Below are 21186 nucleotides of genomic sequence, written 5' to 3' on the forward strand. Positions count from 1 at the left end.
AAGTTCTGAACCTATACAGTAACAGTACAAATGAAAAGGAAGGGATAGACTTAAGAGACTTCAACAATCACAACAATGTAGGAATGTAACTCACCCAAATTCAGAGAATTCATCTCCCTGTGTCTCTAATCAAAGCATATCAGGATGGGGAACACATGTATACCTGTGGCGGATTCATTTTGATATTTGGCAAAACTAATACAATTATGTAAAGTTTAAAAATAAAATTAAAAAAAAAAAAAGCATATCAGAGGAAAAGTCCAAAGAGTTCTTTGTGAAAACTGACTCTGTAGTCAAATTCAAAGTGAATTTGCTTTACTTCCAGTGTCCCTTCCTTACTCATTTTCCCAACATTTGAAGAAAGAAAGTATTAAGAGGAGAGATCCCATAAAGTCCCAAAGTAGTCATTCCCTCTTGCATACCATACTAAACTTGAATTCTTTAACAAGACGCTACTGAGTATACATGCCTGCAGCAGCTTAACATTAAGTTAAATACTTTCACTGATTAGCCAGTGAAGGGACGTCTTCTAAGTCTCTTCGAAAACCTCACCTTCACTTCTCAGTACTCACTGTAGAAAGTCTGTCTTTCCTATGTACCCACCCTAAGAAGGGGGAATAAGAAAGGAAGAGGGTAGAACTTAAGAGGTAAAAAAAAAACAACAACAAAAAAACAGAATTCTTGATGCAACATTTTCTAAAATACACCCCCACAGAACACTAATACCATGGGATACTTAGAGCGGTGTTATTTAAAACAAAAAAAACTGCCATGGTCAAACATGTATGGGAAGCATTGGGCCAAACAAAGCTAAACAACAAGCTCTTTGCTGTAAGACTTCTGGGTTCTACCAATGTGTCACTAGGAATCTTCAAGAGGGAGACAAGAGTGTGCTGTATTTCACAAATGTGACCACGGACAGGTGTTTTCAGAGAGAATCCACAAGACTGGATTTCCAAGGACATCTGCCTGAGATGTTCTACAGTCCTGCCCTGTATTAGTACCGAAGCATGAGCACTTCTGTGTGGGTCGTTAATTACCAGGAAGGTTTCTTCTCTTCAGCCCAGAATTTGGATCCTCCATTGCCAGCAGCTCTGTCTGCACTGAGCAAAAGGACAAGGCTAGCCGCTGTGGGGCCCGTGCTAGGTGTGCTGAGACACCCACTAGTCCTCAGTAAATGCCGCCAGGCTGAACAAAGACACCCATGGGCCACTAAGTCCTGTGGTGTCTGCTACATGCATCATATACAGAGAAGGCGACCCTTTCTACTGTAAAGTCCTACAGAGAAAAGGGCAGACATCAATAATAAGGCAATGGGAGAGTAACACCACTCCTAATAGACCGAATAATTCAGGTTCACTGGGTGGTTGCCATGGACAAGAAACGCGATGAAAATCTTGTCCCCCATCCCTGAGTCCTCGATTAGACCCTCTATCCAACCTCAGGTGCTCTGGGACGATTCTGCTGCAGTGATGGGTTTGCTCTCCTCTGGACCTCTCTCTCTTCTACATGGCTCAAGTCCAGGCACCAAGTCTCAGCATCTAGCCAACAGATGCACATGACTAGGGACAAGGGAGCAAGGTCAAAAAGTGTGCAGCAGCACATTGATCACTTCTGGAAAAGCAATTCCAAGCCCCTGCTCTACACAGAGGGGTATCATCTCCAAAGAAAGACAAATAGCAGCGTATTAGGACTAAAGGGCCAAACTGCTTCATATAGGACTTCAGGATAAGAAAAGTATTCCCATTACCCACTATTTATCTGAAGGGCTCATTTCTCCTTCTGAAATCTGGCTGTCCCATTAATTATGCTTAATGGGCCTCACAGCGGTTGACAAATCTCCCCAGAGGGGAAATCTTCATTGTAGACAAAGGATTCGTTTATTTACTCAACTTTGTGTCTGGCAAACAAGACAGACTCGATCCCAGTCCTAAAGGAGCTTTCCATGGCTGCCCCTAGCATAAAATGCCAACAAACAGTAGAAAAGGACTGTGGGAAAAGCAAGCCTGCTCCCCAGGGCTCTCTGTCACCACCCAGGGGTCACAAAAGTCAGGCATTCTTGGTGACCACAGAGGGGGTATCGGCAGCCCCAGTGTGACTGACCAGCATGCCATGTTCCACCTCTCGGCATTTCAGGTAGTTTAAACAGGCAGAGTACCTGCTGCAGCTACCATCCTAGGGAACAGGAACTGACAGCCTAGAGACCGGGGGTCAGAGGGACACGCGGGGAGGGTAAAGCCTTCGCATCACACACTGCTGTCATCTCCTCAGCCCCTCCCCTCCCTCCATGACCTGAACTGCAAGTTCAGCAGACTGAAGAGTGGGAAGAACCTTCACTGAACTAAATTTGTTGAAAGAACCAAGATGAACCTGCTGGAACACTGTCAAAAAGATAATTTACTTTCCTCTTCATCTTCCGATCTTTGAAATATTCGTTTAGATTTCTTGAATGAGAATAATGAGTGATTGCGGGGCTCTCTGAAGGGCCCCCATGCCAATCCCTGTCTGGAAATATCATGAGCCATCACGTGCCCCCAAACAGCCCTGCGATGGAAAAGCAGAGGGTCACACCCACTGTAACACTGCAGAGTCCTCTCTTCTCTCTGCATATTCCCATCGGGCCATATCATCTACGCACTCCTGTGACCCCCGCTACCATCCATAAGATGAAGATTTCCAAATCAATACAGTTACTACTCAGTTTATATCCAATTGCCTCCCAGCATCTTAACCTGTCACGTCCAAAGCTATATATACACCCCTCCCATTACCTGCCCCTTCAACCTTCCCATAACTTGTTTTCCATCTCAGTTCCTGGCCATCCATGCAGTTACCTGCGAGCAGAAATCTGGTTATCTTTCCTGCCCCTTCCCTCCCTTTCACCTCCTATATTCTGATTAATTATCAGGTCCCCCTAAATATTTTTTACAATATATCTATTCATTCATTCAGTTACTATTTACGCAGCCTAATTACGTACCAGGCACTGTCCTAGGCTATACAACACCCACTACCATGGAGTTTACTGCTGTCCGTTCCAAGGAAGCCACCAACACCTCTCGCCCATACTACAGGTGGCTTCCCACTTCACTCCCATCTAGCTCATTCCCTCCACTGTGGAAATGAGGAATTCTTCTGAAGCAAATCTGATTAACTGCTTTCACCTGCCCCAAACCCTTCAGTGGTATCCCCTGCCCTCAAGAAGTCAAACTGTCCCATGGCTCCCATGCCCAGGACAGCCTCTCAGCTTGTCTACTCTCTGGGCTGTGCCTCCTTTTGTTTACCTTGAGGTGCTCTCTCCTCTGAGCCTTTCCATGTGCTGCTTCCTCCCTCATGTACAACCTCAAAATCCTTAGCCGATTCGTATCTTATCTTAAATCTCCTCCTATGGAAGCTCTTCCTGCCCCTAAACCTGATCAGATACCAAAGCACTGTGGACTTGATCATCATCAGACCTGATAGAGGTTTCTTTTGTTTTTGTTTTTAATGTCTGTCCTTTCCACCAAACTGTGAGCTAGTTCAGACAGAGATCGTATCTGTCTTGTCCACTAGAAGGAAATGTCTGACTTTGGGCATCAGCATAAGAAGAAAAAGCAGAATCCTTACTAGACACACTTTGTGTACTTGGATGTCCAGAGTTGGGGCAGGAGGTGGGAGAGGAAACCAAGAACACCCTCTTTGCTAATCACTCAGAACAAAGTTGCCTTAGAAGGAAACACCAGTGAAAAGCCCCCAAACAGAATGCAATGGTTATTTCCACTCTCCTTGGCCAAGCCCATGAACTAAGTCTTCTCAATTTAACAGAAACTTTGAGAAGTCAGCATTGAGAATGTCCCTAGAATGACAAGAGTTACCAACTTAACCTCCACTCCTCTCTCTCAACCAAACTTTATTTATACCTTCAAATAATTAATTTCAAACACTTCAGTCAAGTCTTAATTAATTTCAGAAACACACCTGCCCTCTACAAGCAAGGGCAAGGACAGCTGACATTTCCTCTTATTTCCTGTTAGCATCTTAGCACCTTGGTGACCTGAGGCAGGGTGTTCTAAAATCCTAGTTTGGTCATACTCCTCAAAAGAGTTTATAAAATGCCAAGAAAAGTTCCAGGCTGCCTCAGGTATCACAGAGATGAGTGATTTAGCATCCATGTTTAGATGGTGTCCTTAATTCTGCCATGAAAAGTTCCAGGCTGCCTCAGGTATCACAGAGATGAGTGATTTAGCATCCATGTTTAGATGGTGTCCTTAATTCTGCCATGAAAGCAACTTGGTGACCTTAAGAAGCTCATTTAGCCTCTCTAGCCTTCTTTTCCTCATCTGTAAGAGAGGAAATTTCCATAGGTGATCTCCTAGGTTCCTTCTAACTAAAAATCTAGGATTCTAAATTTCTCAAAACAAAGATCCATTTAAAGGAGTGCAGCCAGGGGATAATCTTTTTCCTTTCGTTTCCTTTCTTGAATCCCTCATTTAATTTCTTTCTTTTTTCTCCTTCTGTATGACCACAACTGTTGTCCCTTGCCCTTATAGAAGAGGCTTAGAAAATTCTTTGGCTGATGGGACAATTTTAGAAGTGGACCTTTCTAAGCTCTCCAATATTTGTGCCACCACAAATCTGGTACCCTCTTTTTAATACTATATTACATTTTCATGTTTCACTTTAAAGAAATAAACATGAATAAAATTCTGACTTTTTATATTATTTTCCATTAATTTCTGACCTTTCAGTGTGAACCTCCACACACATAGTATTTTATCCTGAGTCTTCCCAGAAAACACAATCTGAGACAAAGATTTGCATGCATGTGCTTTACTGGGCATGTGATTCCAGGAAGACGTAGGGGACAAGGGAAATGAACCTGGGGAGCCAAAGAGCCAAAGTAACAACGTAGTACTAAGTTGGCCACTATTAAAGGACACTGGTATTCAGTCATAGAGAACATTCTTTGGAGTGTGAAATAAATTTCATAACTCTTTGAAATGAAAAAGTGAAAATGTTAGTTGCTAAGTCGTGTCAGACTCTATGACCCCATGGACTGTAGCCCACCTGGCTCCTCTGTCCATAGAATTCTCAGGCAAGAATACTGGAGTGGGTTGCCATTCCCTTCTCCAGGGGGTCTTCCCAACTCAGGGACTGAACCCAGATATCCCTCATTGCAGGCAGATTCTTTACCATCTGAGCCACCAAGGAACCAGGGGGGCAAAAGGAGAAATAACTTATTCATCACATCTCATGTCCCATTGACCTAGTGTGTCAATCCCTCTATATTTCTGGTTTGCACTTGTGGATGTGCTGCCAAAATGATTTACATGAAGCCCATGCTGCCATATCAGGGAAGTCCCAGGGCAAGAAACTAGAAACATATGGCAGAAGCATGAGGCAAGGCCCTTTCAGAATGCACATGTCTAAGGTGTCAAAGTACCACAGGAGTCACTGTGGGACCAACAGGAGCTGGAGTGGTACACAAGAGGTGTCCCACACACAGAGCTGCCATCACTGCAGGCAACTCATTCTGCAACTAACACTGCAGGTTTTAATTCTTGTGTGGGGCTGTCATGTGCATTGTAGGATATTTAGCTGCATCCCTGGCCTCTACTCACTCACACCAGTATCATCCCTTCTACCAGCTGTGACAACAAAAAAGATCTCCATATACTGTCTGATGTCCTCCTCGGTGGGGGCGGGGTGCAAATTTACCCACTGGTAAGAACCATACTGCTCTAGAGTAATGTGTATCCTACTTTTTTGTCACTCATTCAGTGACCCTTCATTTCTCTCTACTTTACACCATATCAAAAGCAGCTCTCAAGCAGATCACTTTGAGAGACATTTATGTCTCATGCCTGTAACTTAATTTTTAGGCTTCACCATGATATAATTTATGTAAATAAATGATAATTCCTTAATAATAAGGAATGATGAGATTTTAAATACTCAATTTGAGAAAGCTATGAACAGGCTACATAAAGGATAAAAATGTTAAAGCTACATTCTAGGGCTTAGTTGATGAAATCAAGAGAGGAAGCAGCTAATTGTTTTTTTTTTTTTTTTGAAATCTAGGTCTCTAAGTCAAGGACTCAAGATCTTTTGAGACAAGGGTTTTTCAATCTGAATTTTGTGCATGTCATATACACACAATTTCACACTTAACTTCAAGGCCCACACTCATCTACATAGGCCCATCCAAGGAATCCCTAGGAGACAATGTTAACTACTGTTGCTGAGCATTTAAATAGTTTCCAGTTTTTAGCTATTATGAATAAATGCTACTATAAAGGTTCTTTAAAATGCTTTTGGCTCTCTCTCTCTCTCTCTCTCTCTCTCTCTCTATATATATATATACACACTGTGGTGCTGGAGAAGACTCTAGAGAGTCCCATGGACTGCAAGGAAATCAAACCAGTCAATCCTAAAGGAAATAAACCCTGAATATTCATTGGAAAGACTGATGCTGAAGCTGAAAGTCCAATACTTTGGCCACCTGATTTGAAGAGCTGACTCATTGGAAAAGACCCTGATGCTAGGAAACACTGAAGGCAAGAGGAGAAGAGGGCGACAGAGGATGAGATGGTTAGATAGCATCACTGACTTAACAGACATGAATTTAAGCAAACTCCATGAGATAGTAGAGGACAGAGGAGCCTTGCGTGTTGTAGTCCAAGGGGTTGCAGAGCTGGACATAACTTAGCAACTGGACTATATATATATATATACATACACACATACATACACACACATTTATGTTGAGTATATACCTAGGATGGAATTATTGGATAATGGGATATGTGTATGTTCAGCATTGGATTTCCCAGGTGGCTCAGTGATAAAGAATCTGCCTGCCAATTCAGAAGCCACAGGAGATGTAGGTTGGATCCCTGGGTTAGGAAGAACCCCGGAAGGAGGAAAATGGCAACCCACTCCAGTATTCTTGCCTGGAAAATCCCATGAACAGGGGAGTCTGGTGGGCTATACAGTCCATGGGGTCACAAAGACTCAGACACAACTGAGCAACTGAGCACAAACACACGTGTTCAGCATTAACAGATGCTGGCAATCAGCTTTCAAGAGTGGTTATATACTGGTTTATACTCCCACCAGCAATGTACGAGCATTCCAGTTGCTCTGTGTTCTCCAACACTGGGTATTGTCAATTTTTTTCATTTTTGCTATTCTTGTTTGTATACTGGTATCTCACTGGGATTTTAAATTTTATTTTCCTAATGACTAACGAGACTAAACAACTTTTAATACGTTTATAGGCCACTGGGATATTTTCTTTAATGAAGTGCCTGTTTATATTTTTTGCTCATTTTGCTATTGGGATGTTTTCTTTTTTATTTTCAGGAGTTCTTTATGTATTGTGAATGAGTCTTTTGTGGAACATGTATTACAAACACAATTTCCCACTTTGCTTTTCCGCTTCATTTTTTTGAAAGATATCTTTTAATCAACAGAAATTCTTAACTTTAACAGAGTCTATTTTAATCAACCTTTTTCTTTATGGTTAATGTCTATAGTATATAGTTTAAGAAGTACTGGCCTGCTGCTGCTGCTGCTAAGTCGCTTCAGTTGTGTCCGACTCTGTGCGACCCCATGGACGGCAGCCCACCAGGATCCCCCATTCCTGGAATTCTCTAGGCAAGAACACTGGAGTGGGTTGCCATTTCCTTCTCCAGTGCATGAAAGTGAAGTCACTCAGTCGTGTCTGACTCTTAGCGACCCCATGGACTTCAGCCTACCAGGCTCCTCCGTCCATGGGATTTTCCAGGCAAGAGTATTGCAGTGGGGTGCCATTGCCTTCTCCGACTGGCCTACTAGAGATCATAAATATATTCTCTGAGGTTTTCTTCTACAAGCTTTAATGTTCTACCTGTCACATTGAGATCTATGGCTAGAACTGATTTTTGTGAATGGTGTGAAGAATCAACATACATTTTTTATCATTAGAACTTTTATTGAGAAGAATATTCTTTCCTCACTGCTTTACAGTCATTTTTGTTCTTACAGACTGAATGTTTCTGTCCCTCCAAAATTCATGTTGAAGCTCTAACTCCCAAAGTGATGCTGCTAGGAGATGGTGTGTTTTGAGAGTTAAGTAGGGTTAGATGAGGTCATGAGGGTAGAACCCTGGTCTGATGGGACTCTTGCCCTTATAAGAAGAGACACAAGAGAGCATGCTATCTCCTTCTGCCATGTGAGGACACAGGGAAAAGGCAACCTCCTGCAACTCAGAGAGTTCTTGCCAGATGTTAACCCTGATGACTTTGCTCTGGACTTCCGTTCTTCAGAATTGTGAGAAAATTAGTGTTGCTTATTTAAGCAATGCAGCCTATGGTATTTTATTATGGAAACCCAAGCTGACTAATACTTTTGTCATAAATAATCAATCGAGATTATTTTCTGGATTCTATTGCAATGGCTTATATATATATCTTTATATCATTATCTCCTTGTCTTTTTAAAAAATTCAACAGAAATCATTTATTATTGTTCATGGTTTCTGTGGATCAGGTATGTGAGAGTGATTTGGAGCAATTCTGACTCGGGATTGCTCATGAGATTACAACCAAATGTCTTTGGGGGCTACAGTCACCTGAAGACTTGACTTAGATAGGGGGATCCTGTGGTTCTAAGGTGGTTCAGACACAGGGCTGGCAAGTCAGTGTTGGCTGTTGGTAGGAGGCCTCAGTTCCTGCCTATGTGGGTCCTCCTCACAGGACTGCTTAAGTTTCTTCATGCTCCCCACAGAGTGAATAATGTGAGAGAATTATGCAGAAACTGCAATAACCTTTTATGATAGCCTTAGAAGTTGGTCATACAGACTATCCCTGATTCAATGTAGGAAGATACCACCAGGAGACTATGATAATTGGGGGTCATTTTGGAAGCTGGCTACCATAATTTCATAAAGTCCAAAAAAAGGCAAAACTAAGCTATATTACTTAGGGAGACATACTAAGTTGTTTCAACTATAGAAGAAAGGAAAGCAATAATTACCATGAAAGTAGTTACCCTATGGAGGAAAGAAGGTTTGAGTACACAAGGATCACTATTTGTAAAAGAATGCATATATGTTTTATGCACATTTACAAAATTTATATATTTCATAATTGCAAGGAAAAGTTCTATACAACATTAAACCAAAAGAGAATTGACATGAAACAGAAAGTGTTCTTACCTCTTTTATATCTCAAATATAGATCAATAAATCCTAAAGGATAATTTTAAATATGGTTGAAAGAAGAATAACAACAGCAACAATTAACACTAATAATATTAATAATTATTCTAGTCTTGTAATAAATATTGATATCTGACAGTATGTCTTCTAATTTTGCTTTTATTCTTCAAGATAGTTTCAGTTACTCATACCTCTTTGCATCTCCATGTATATTTTAGAAATAGCTTTTTAATTTCCACAACATTTTATGATGAAATTTTTATCAGAACTGAATTAAATGTATCAATCAATTTAGGAAGAATCTGCCTTTTTAGAACATTTAGTCTCCACTTCTTAAACATGACGTGTCCCTTCACCGATTTAGGTTTTCTTGGTGTTTATAGTTTATATGTTTATGGTTCTTTGTGTAGCAATCCTGCACACAGTTCATTAGGTTTTTCCCCCCTTGGTATTTGATGGTTTGATGCTATTTTAAATGTATTGTTAAGGTTGTGTGTGTGTGTGTGGCTGAAATATAGAGATATAATGGATTTGGGGGTACTAATTTGTTTAGCACTAATCATTCATTATAATAGTTTACCTGTTCACTGTTGAGGAAGAGAGGTTCTAAACAAAATAGCATTTCTACCTTTAAAATCTTATATTTTTTGCTTCTTTTATTGTCTTCTTACATTGTCTATGCATTCGAGTACAAAATTAAATAGAAACGGTGACAGTGGTTATCTTTATCTGATTCTGGACTTCAAGAGGAAAGCTTTCAATATTTCACCACTATGTACGATGTTAGCAGTAGGTTTTTGTGGATATTGCTTGTCACATTATGGAAGTTCCATTCTATTCCTACTTTTATAAGAGTTTTTATTACTGTATTAAATTTTTATCAAATTTTAAATTTCTGCATTTTTTTAGAATATTCCATGAGCTTTATTTTGTTCTGCCAATTAGTTAATTATATTAACTAATTTTTACAATTTAAATCAATCTTGCATTCCTAGAAAAAATTCTTTAGTCATGACACATTATCCTACTGTTTATATCACCGACTTTGATTTGCTATGATTTTCTTCAGGATTTTTGAATCATTGTTCATGATATACGATTTTTCCATGTTAATATAAACTAATTACATTAAATTATCATTTTTATTTTTAACTCCTTTGTCATGTGATGAGATCAAGGTCATGCTGGGATCATAAAATGATTTCTATTTCTCTAGGAGAGTTTCTCTAAGTTTGTTTTTATTTTTTCCTTAAATTGTAGAATTTAACATTGAAGCGATCTGGGTCTAGAATGTCCTTTGTAAAATGATTTAATTATTTAATTTCCTTACAACTCAGGAAATGTAGAATTACTCAGGTTTTCTATTTATTCTTGTGCCTGTTTTGGTAAATTAAATTTGACATAATGTGACTTCTCTTTGTCAGAAATTTTGGAAAATACTTTTAGTGATCACAACTTATGTATAACATCAAAATGATTAGATTTAATAACATATGAGTGATATAATCTTGTTATTTACTCATATTTAACACTTTAGCACTTTTTCTCAATTTTACTTTTATTAATTTTTATGGGAGTATAGTTGATACACAATGTTGTGTTAGTTTCTTCAGTACAGCACGGTCAATAAGTTATACACATATCCACTCTTTTTTAGATTATTTTCCCATACAGCTCATTAAAGAGCATTAAGCAGAGTTCCCTGTACTATACATAGGTTCTTTAGTCTTCCAGCTTATCCCTCCTTCCCACCTTTCCCCCTTGGTAACCATAAGTTTATTTTCTGCATTTATTTATGACTCTTTCGAAGTAAAAATTAACAATAATTGAAAGTTGCCCTAAGTAGCATAAATCTTCCATCAGACTTTCAGCTGCTGTAACTATACACATAGGTAACTGGCTTTAAATACATTCAATCAATTAACAAACGTATATTGTGCTGGCAAGAGTACTGGAGTGGGTTGCCATTGCCTTCTCCAGGGGATCTTCTTGACCCAGGGATCGAACCCAGGTCCCCTGCATTATAGGCAGACACTTTTACCGTCTGAGCCACCAGGGAAGTCCATGTTAAAACAGACCCTTTCAAATCATAAAATTATCTAGGCTATTCACTATATAAGTCACAAAGTGAAGATTTTACAAATATAGGGAAATTACAGATTACTTAAATTAACTACATCATTTTTCAGACAAGGAAACTGAGGCTCAGAGAGGCTAAGTAGCTTATCCAAGGTTAGACAACCAATAAATGGCAGAGCTGGCATTAACAATCCAGGTCTCCTGGTTCTTGCTCTGGTAGTTTCTCCACCGCATCATGCTAGCATTCAAACTACATGTTCCATTTGGCATTAAGAATGACTGAACAGCACTCTAGCTGCAACTACTAAAGCCTGTATGCCTAACGCCTTGTTGCTCCACAAGAGAAGCCACCGCAATGAGAAGCCTCTGTGTACTGCAATGAAGAGTGGCCACCGCTCACCTCAACTAGAGAAAGTCTGCGTGTTAGCAAGGAAGACCCAGCACAATCAATAATAAATTCATAAAAAAAAAAACAAAAGAATGACTGAATATGTTGAAATTTGACATAACTTTTCAAGACCCCTTGATTATATTTAAAAAGATAAAACAGGACCCATATCATAGCAGTTAACATTTTAAAGCTTCATTTTGTGTCTTTTTTATCACTTGGAATTTTCAGTGACTATCTTCTAGCCTACATTATGTTTCAGATGCCATTTCTCCTTAACTGTACAAACACAACAGTTCCGGAGAATCTGCCTGTAGACTTTCTACTGCTCCACTTTAACTGCCTTCTACTGTCACCATGTACCCTCCCAATGCTGCTAAAATCGTATTATACTTCCCAAAATCAAAGTAGAATGATGTTTTGATTGTATACCAAGAATACTGTTAAGTGCTTGGTGGTCAGGGATGATAAATATATTTGTACCATGTACGTGTGCTTGTGTGTGTGCTAAGTCACTTCAGTTGTGTCTGACTCCTTGCGACCCTATGGACTGTAGCCCGCCAGACTCTTCTGTCCATGGGGATTCTCCAGGCAAGAATACTTGAGTGGGTTGCCATGCCCTCAACCAGGGCATCTTTACAACCCAGGGATCGAACCTGTATCTCTTATGTCTCCTGCATTGGCAGGCAAGTTCTTTATCACTAGTGCCACCTGGGAAGCTCACCATATATATATGTGTGTGTGTGTATATATATATGATGTTTCATAATATATATATTATATATAATTTGTGTTTATATTGATGTATCTATATTGTATATATTTATCTTATCTCATACAATATAAAGAACATTCAGTAAATACATTATTGACTAAAAGACTGATACTGTGTTTTCGATAGTCCAGTGGTATGAATATGAGTTAAGGAGACATTGCACCTAAGTTCAGCTAACAGCTTGGCCACTTATTACCTGTGTGACCTCAGACAAGTTGCTTAACTTTTCTGGGTCTCTGTTTCCTCATCTGTAAAACAAAGTTAATAATAGCATACACACAGAGTTGTTCTGAGAATTAGATGAGATAATCTATTAGCACATTGCCTGGCCCATAATAAGTGCTCAGAAAATATTAGCTTGATGAGATTATATCAATACTGTTATTAACTACTAGTACTCTTGCCGTTTACCATAACTCCTCCTGTCCTTGTCCTAAGTGGTTTGGAAAACTCTCCAAATCTGAGGATTCAGTGAACCTCTTCTTTTTGATGAGAAATATATCTGCTACATAAATAGTAACCCATCCAAATCCCATTAACCATAGGTAATTTTATTTAATAATCATATTTTAAAATTTGGACAAAGAAATAAATGGCAAAGCAATTTGTATTAAATCCTGTTTTCTCAATGGGTATTTGGAATACAGCATTCATATGCAAGCCCCAAGAATATTGAATAACAGATAAAATAAATAATGATCGTAATGCAAACCACATTCTGATTCCCACTTCCCTGCAAGTACAGCTCCATGTAAGAATTACAAGAGCCAAAAAGTAACATGCTTATTAACTGTGGGTTACTCAGCTATATACATAGAGCTTAGCAGATCACGTGAATATTTCCATATTCTCCGTTAAGCTAATGGTTCCTTAGAGCCCAGTTCTTATAACCCCTAAAGAATTTCAAGATTTGCCTGAAAAAATACATTTCCATGACTATGACTGAACATAAATGTGGAAAGCTCACTGAAAGCAAACCATCCTGGAAGATAGGAAATGGTCATTGTTTTCCAAGAAAGGCAAGATGCTTCTGCACAAAGGAAACCAAACTGGTCTTAGGAGCTTAATCTCAAGCCCCCCACATAAACCTGCAAGCGCCGTGTGGATGGGCCCTATGTCTCAGCTCACACATGGGGACATACTGGAATAAGAATATGGGCACTTACCATTGAAGGTAAAAGACATGTTATTCAAAACTGCCATATAAATGCATCCAGAGAAGTATATTCCCTCCTTTTTTCACGTTCATTTTATTTTTAAGGTATTCAGAGATCTAGAGGGATTCTGGACTTGTAACCGGCAAGTTATAAGCCTCCAGAAAAACCTGTCAAAAGACTCGGATCTAAAATGCTGTTTCCTAGATACACAGTGTTTTCTGCAGCCGGGCTCAGTGAAACTTTCACTAGCAAAGTCTCTGCTACCTCATCAGCAAAACAAATCATACTAATCGTTTCACTGATATTTTTAAGTCTTGGGAACAAAATGTTGTTCTTGGGACAAGTCTAAGAATAAGAGATAAAAAAATCTTGGTTCAAGTTCCAGCTGGTTACTTTAACCAGGAGTAGGCAAGGTGGGGAGACCTAACCTTGCCCAACTACTGCAGAGGGTTGATGTCTAGTCAATGTAAATGGAAGTGGAAGTGTTGCTCAGTTGTGTCCAACTTTTTGTGACCCCATGTACTGTATAGTACGCCAGGGTCCTCTGTCCATGGTATTCTCCAGGCAAGAATATTGGAGTAAGTAGCCACTCCCCTCTCCAGGGGATCTTCCTAACCCAGGGATTGAACCCAGGTCTCCTGCATTGCAGGCATATTCTTTACCATCTGAGCTACCTGGTCAATGGAACTGAGTGCTATTACATATGTAAAGCAATAAAGACCAATATAAGGTCTTTGTAAAAAATTACTGAATTTAAAATACATTTTGAATGGCTTTGCTTCAGCAGTCAAACTTGTAGGGAGCAGAGCAGACATAAGTATTTTGATGGAGACTCACTATTGTACAGCTCTTATAATCCATGCCGAAAGTCCTTTAGTGGTACAACCCTCTCTGAATGAAGTCCCAAAGGGTTGAACCCATATTAAAAATCTCTAATATGAGAAGATTTACAGCAAGGTTACAATGTAATTAACCTGAGTTATCTTTCAAAACTCTTGCTGATATATATTCTGTCACTTCAGACTATGCTTACACTCTGGTTTTTTAAATTAGCAAAGAAGGAGGTTTTCATATTCATTCTAACTTAAAGGATAAAGGAATGTTTGCATAAAAAGAGTTGGCCAATACTTTCTATTATTTTCTAATATTATTCTTATAACTATATTCTTACAGTTGTTTTTTTAAATGGCTACTCTGTATGGCAAAACCTTACTCTGTCCACTGCAGAAAAGTTTGTGATTTTTATTTAAGGATCATGGTGATTCCCTTCATTTGTTTGGTGGGGGGAAAAAAAAGTAAAAGCAGAGCTATTATTCTGTGTTTATAACAAGTCTATTACCACAGCAACGACCGTGATGTCACAAACCCTACACCAAGGGCCAGATTCTGTCTCCGAGGGAGGAAGGGCAGCTTAGCCTCGGGGATTGGTTGAAATTGGATGGAAACATGCAGCCAAAGCGAGGTCAAAGCTTGTGGTAATCACCAAGGCATGAGGAGTTCCCCTCCTCAGAAGAAAAGGGGTGCAGGAACAGAAAAGCAGTCCCCGAGGCCCAGAAATAACCTACCCCCACACTTCTGTCTGCAGCTGTGCAAAAGCAGAGTGGAAATCCAAGCGAGTGTGGTATCACCGTGTTCCCGATCACAAGAATTCCACTGGGCCCACTGGCTGCCAAACGTGGATGAGATCCAGTGGTGAGCCTGCCTGAGCACATGAAACACTCTCTGGAGCTAGTGCCTGACCAGATGTAGCCTTCTGGTACCTCGGAGCAGAAGTCTTGCCTCATGATGGCAAGACTTTAAAACCAAGCTGGGGTTTTACTGCTATTACTAGGTCACCCAGGCTCACAGAACCACAGATGCTTAGAGCTAGAGAACTTATCAAGTCTCCCAAAAGATGTGGGCTTGAAAAAAATAACCTTCTGCAGAAACAAGTTGTATCCCCTGTCATTAAGGAATCTGAAGTAGCATATTAACAAGTATTCCTATTCTGATACAGTCTAGGGAAATTCAATATAAATATGCTGAAATGGCAACTTTATATTAAAAAGAATATTGGATTAGGAATCAGAAGACTTTAGTACTAGTCTTGACTCAAGTACTTGGAAGCCACCTGACCTTGAGAAAGCCATTTAACTATCTGAGCTTCATTTCTTTACTTAATGATATCTCAAATGCTATTTCCCGGGGTTATTATTAAGATCAAAGTAAATAAAATAATAAATTTGAATGAGTTTCATAACTACAGGATTTACTATGAACATAAGGTATTGTGAGCATTTTCACATAGCTAGTTTACAGTATAACAGGAATAATTTGAACACTAATTGTTATTTTCTTTCCAGGAATCCAGAGTACACATACAGTGCTCATCTTCCCTATCCTGAGAGGTGGACACTTGCATGATACAGTCAACTCTAAATTATTCAGGGCCTGATTATCAAGGGGCCACTTTCTTTCAGCCATTGTATGATTAGTTTCCCTCAGAAATGCCACATTAACCTATATATGGCGAGAAAATTGACAGTGAGTGTCCCTCAACTTATCTTGAATAATAACTCTGGTAAAAGTTTTAACAAAAGGAAGAACTGAAATAATTAACTAGATAGGATAATTGGTGAACTTTTTGGATAATTGGTGAACTTTATACTTATCTATGGATAAGTACTCAAACCACTGTCACAAAGGCTATGGTCATGGTCAAAAAGCTTGAGACTAACTCAAACAAGATCCTCGCACTTTCTCAGTGAACAACAAAGTAGCCTGTACTATCTTATATATGTGCAACAGGAATTTGAATATGTCGTTCATTCATTTATTCAACAGACCCTGGTGGACTACTATTATGTGACAGAGCTCACCACATTCCCTGAAAACCCTGCTGTTTTCCTAACCTGTCACTGTCCCTTCCTTATGATGTAACAGACAGCACTTTGACAAAGCTCACAGCCCGACTCCTAGAAACTCTATTCACCTTCCTGTTATCATGAGACTTTTGCCAATCTTACCCCAACGCAAGGGTCAGCAAACTGTTTTCCCTGAGCCAAACCCTGTTTGCTGCTTTTTTTGTAAATAAAGATTTATTAGAACACAACCAGGCTCATTTGTTTATGGCCTGTTTATCTATGGCTGCTCTTCTGCTGCCACAGCAGAGTTCAGTAGCTGTGACAGGACAGTATAGCTCCAAAGCCTTAAATACTATCTGGCCGTTGACAAAGCTTTCTGACCCCTGCACTAGATAACATAAGTCAAAATTCATCTCTCCTCTAAGTTTCTGCTTAGGGAATAATAGAGTAAGCTCCTTGAAAGCAGAGAACTTTGTGTACCTTTGTCTTGTCATATGGAACCCTGGAGTAGGATTGGGTCAAGGTTTAGAGCAGACACAGAAAATTAAACATGTCCTCCCCTATATTCTGTTTTCAACAGATGAGTGTCCCAGAATTCCATGGAAGACAGCACAAAACCACTGGTGTTCAGTTACTCTGGCTTTTAATTCCTTAGAGTTTTTACATCTAAGACTTCCAAGGCTCAATTTTTGGCCTCTATCCTTTGCATATTTATTTCCTGATCTGATGTGGAATTAGAGTTAAATAGGAGCTGTGTGCTTGAATTCCACGTGGCTGGCTCAGCAGGAAACTCCAGGGCAGGTTTTTTGGCATGCCAAACTCATGTTAGCCTCAGCTATGCTAATTTCTAGAGCTGTTTGCTTTGCTCAAATAAACCTTAGAGGGGAATTTGCATTTGGATGCACACCTTTTTATGCACAAATTATGTGCATGATAACTCTAGGGCAGAATAAGGTCTGAAAAAAAAAAAAGAAAAAGAGGCATGGTATGTACCGAATGGTTTCCATGCGGCAAGCACTATGCTGGTCCTTTACACACATTTTCTCGTCTCAGGGCCACAACTATCTCAGGTGGTGAAACTGCGACCCCCATTTTATACAGGTGGAAATTACATAGCTTCTCTACACTCACAGACCCGGTAAATGACAAAGTCTAGATTCAAACCCAATCTATCTGAACCTGAAACCCGTGTTCTTTTCACTTAGTCAGGCTATTTTACTGGTATCCTCCTCAACATCACCACACACTGAAGCCACTGGACATACATCGAAACAAAGAATCCTACATTTACAAAATTAGTCAATTTTCTCTCCAGTTGTCCTACGCAAAATATATCTTTGACCCTTTAGCAGATAAATTTGGGTCCCTCTGCACCATAAAACAATCAACCAAAGAATAACAGTGGCATTACAAAGACAAACATTACATGAAAGAAAAATTATGTTAGTATTTAGTAGACAAACACAATCACAAGTGATTTTGATATGTAAATGGATTTTCATGACATATGTGAGGACCTCAGTATGAAAGGACACTTTTGCTGCTAAAATGTAATAGGTCAAGTAAGAGGATGTGCCCATACCATGAAGGAAAATGTTAGTAACACTTAGAAGATGGTATAAATATATCTATAATGTAAGCCCAGTAATTTATATCTTACAAACATATTCACCATTTATGGAAATATAACCAAACACCTATCTTCTCTCCCCGCAAAAAAAAAAAATACAAGCGTTACCTTTAGTGAGTTATAAGTACTGCTATCAAAATTCATTATTTATCATTGCTTAATTCAACATACAGAAAAATAACCAGCACAGCAATTAAGCATTCTAGCAAAATTCTAACATTTTACAACAAGCCAGATACAATATTACTGAACTTCTTTCTCCATGTGGAACAAAACTGTAACCTAACTTGCAATATAACATCATGTTCAGCCTATTGCCATCTAGCTTAATACACTGCCATCTAATTTTCTGGAAATATACAAGAACTGATTACATTTTCATCCAAGTAAAATTTGAATCTCCATTTTTCAAAAAGCTCTTAAAGAAAGCTTTCCAGGAATTAGAAACAACTCTGTATGAGATGAGTAACCTGGGTTGTTTCTTAAGTGGATTCAGAAGAAAGGCATGCTGGGGAACAAGCCTGCCACACACGCTTTATAAATCGCCCCTTCCTTTGGGAAACGCGCCAGGGAGACGTGGTCCTCACTGCACCACACCAAAGAGCTCAACCATGGTTCCTTTTTTTCTTGTTGACCAATCAGTATATATCTTTCTTTTTAAATTAATTTATCCTTTTTAATTATAAATAGATTTCAAAGAAGGAAAGTAACTTTTTTTGTAGCCAGGGGTAGGAAAATTTATTGCCAGTTGAAGGTCAACAGCCTAAGCAGTAGTAGATTGGGGGTATTTGCTTACTAAAGTAATGCTCTTCAAATGATACATACACTCACATGTCTTAGCTGCAATGTCCCTAAAACAGTCTTTTCCAAAATAAACTTAAGCATTTAATAATTATCAGAGGGCAGTTCAAACAATTTTCTGCAAATCATTATCACTGGAAACCCCAGTAGTGACTTACCTGCCGGCGGCTTTATGAAAGGTGGCGGAATTAAAGGTACAATAATGGGCACATTGCCATGATCCTTCGACCCTGCAGGTGAGTCACTGAGTCCATTTCCTGTGGCAAGCCCTGAATAGCCTGTGCTTATATTGTATGGTGAGATAACACTGTCCTCAGGTAATTTGGGTTTTGGCAAAGAATTTTCTGTAAAAGAAAAAAAAAATCATTCAATATGATGAAAAGACTTACTTTCCTTACAACCACATTTTCTCAAGTAAAATGGCTATGGAATAAAAAATTTTTTCTTGCCATTCTTTAAACACTTTACCAGAACTTAATCCTGAACCTTTCTCAGCTATGTTACCGTAAATTTCTTATGGGCTCCTTCATAATTTGCTCCACCATGATAGCTAATATCTCTACTGTATCGTAGTGATGAATTTTAGCACTGTAAAAGCCCATAGAAAAGTGAGAGGCAATTAACCTTTTACATGTACAAAGTGATATATGGCAGGCATCGCTCTCTGGCTACCAAAGGAGAAGCTTAAAAAGTGTCCCCCTACCATGGTAACCAGGTCCTGATATATTATAAAGTTGAGTGGTAATATAATCAAAAGAACCAATGAGAATGAAGCTGATGATTAGGAAAAAAGAACACAGACTGTTATTTCACAGGGTAGACTCATTAAATTAACCCATTAATAGCCATTAAAATTAACAAAAATGGGGCTTCCCTGTAACTCAGTGGTAAAGAATTCGCCTGCCAATGCAGGAGACACGGGTTCGATCCACAGTCCAGGAAGATCCCACATGCCTTGGAGCAACTAAATCCATGCACCACAACTATTGAGCCTGTGCTCTAGAGCCCAGGAACCACAACTATTGAGCCCACGTATTGGCCGCAACTTGAGAAAGGCCCACACACAGCAATACACATACAGCACAGTCAAAAATAAATCAAATAATTTTTACAAATTAACAAAAATGATCATAAAGAAAACTTATAATGATACGAACTTTGTGAATTTTATCCTCACATATGAACCATTAAAAAAATAAATAAAACACTCAACCATGGAAAACAACTTTTCCCCTTCAGTAGCATATCATGGCATTCTCTCCAAGTTCCCCAGAGGCAAAGATTATTACCTAGACCAAGTATTAAATGAGCTATTAGTTTATAGACTATAAACTCATGACTTGCATTTTTCATTTACAGTGAAATTGATATTATCTCTGTAACACGATAAGTACAATTTCATAGCAAGCTTAACATAAAATTTGTCACGTACGTTCAATTCCACATGCCCGCAGGACAGCTCATTTACATTTCGTTGCTTGGCATATAAGAAGGAAAAGCACTATCTTAGAAACTGGAAATAAAGTGCATGAACAGGTAGTATATGCCAAAAGATTTTGAATGCAATGAAAATACAGATCAAATTGCCAATGATATCACACAATTAGTTTAGCCCACATTTTATTCAAGTTCCCCAAATGGATAGCTTCTTCACATATTCCTCTTCTTTTCTTTGATGAACTAATCTTCAATCCATATTTAGGTTAATTCAATATGCAGAGCAACACCCACCAAGGGTTCTAGGCTTCCCTCATGGGGTATCTGGCATTGCTACCCACTGGGAGAATCAGTGTTAATTCAACTCTGCCAAGCCTCTAATTTCTACTCTCTAGCCAGGCTTCGATGATAATTCCTAAAGAATAATATAGGATCCAATCATCTACTACTCTCTTACTTTTCTTCTTACCCTATCCAAGGCTGTGGGGATAAGGTGAAAACTTCAAACAGAAACTAGAAGTAGGGCTTTCCTTTAGAATTCTCACCTAAAACTGGGGGGCAAGAAGAGAAATTACCAAATTAACCATGATTGTCTCTTGCAGTCTGAAACTTTAAACCTAACATTTCACTTAACAGAAAGCACCAGCCCTTAACAATTGATGTATCAAAGGGTTTAGGAAAGTAGAAGTTAGCAAACGCTGTCCCTTTCTCTACCTTTGTGAGCAGGACCGCAGTGCTTAGGATCCCTAGCATTGTCTAGCTAGCCCTCCCATTGCTGGAAGGAAATTAAGCTGTGACTGTTTTTGTTTTATGTTGTGCTCTTATATTCTGCTTATGGGAAAGCACTCCTGGGGATGTACATTTAAATCAACTATTGGCATAATCAACAAAATGA

General features: G+C 39.1%; 1 protein-coding gene across 5 annotated transcripts in view; it reads right to left on the reverse strand.

Moving 5' to 3' along the window:
• Nucleotides 1–21186, reverse strand: part of SOBP (sine oculis binding protein homolog) — a 164312-nt gene that overhangs the window by 129283 nt on the left and 13843 nt on the right. For all 5 annotated transcript variants that reach the window (XR_015132971.1, XM_086317477.1, XM_086317476.1 and 2 more), the window contains exon 3: nt 19013–19198. Coding sequence is in view for 2 of the 5 variants with exons in the window: in XM_086317474.1 (XP_086173600.1) it covers nt 19013–19198 (186 nt within the window). In the remaining 3 variants the exon portion in view is untranslated. The remainder of the gene's footprint in view (nt 1–19012; nt 19199–21186) is intronic.

Source organism: Bos grunniens, chromosome 9 (genome assembly GCF_055505025.1).
Source record: "Bos grunniens cultivar Pamir isolate PY7600 chromosome 9, Bosgru_T2T1.0, whole genome shotgun sequence".
NCBI classification, from domain to species: domain Eukaryota; kingdom Metazoa; phylum Chordata; class Mammalia; order Artiodactyla; family Bovidae; genus Bos; species Bos grunniens.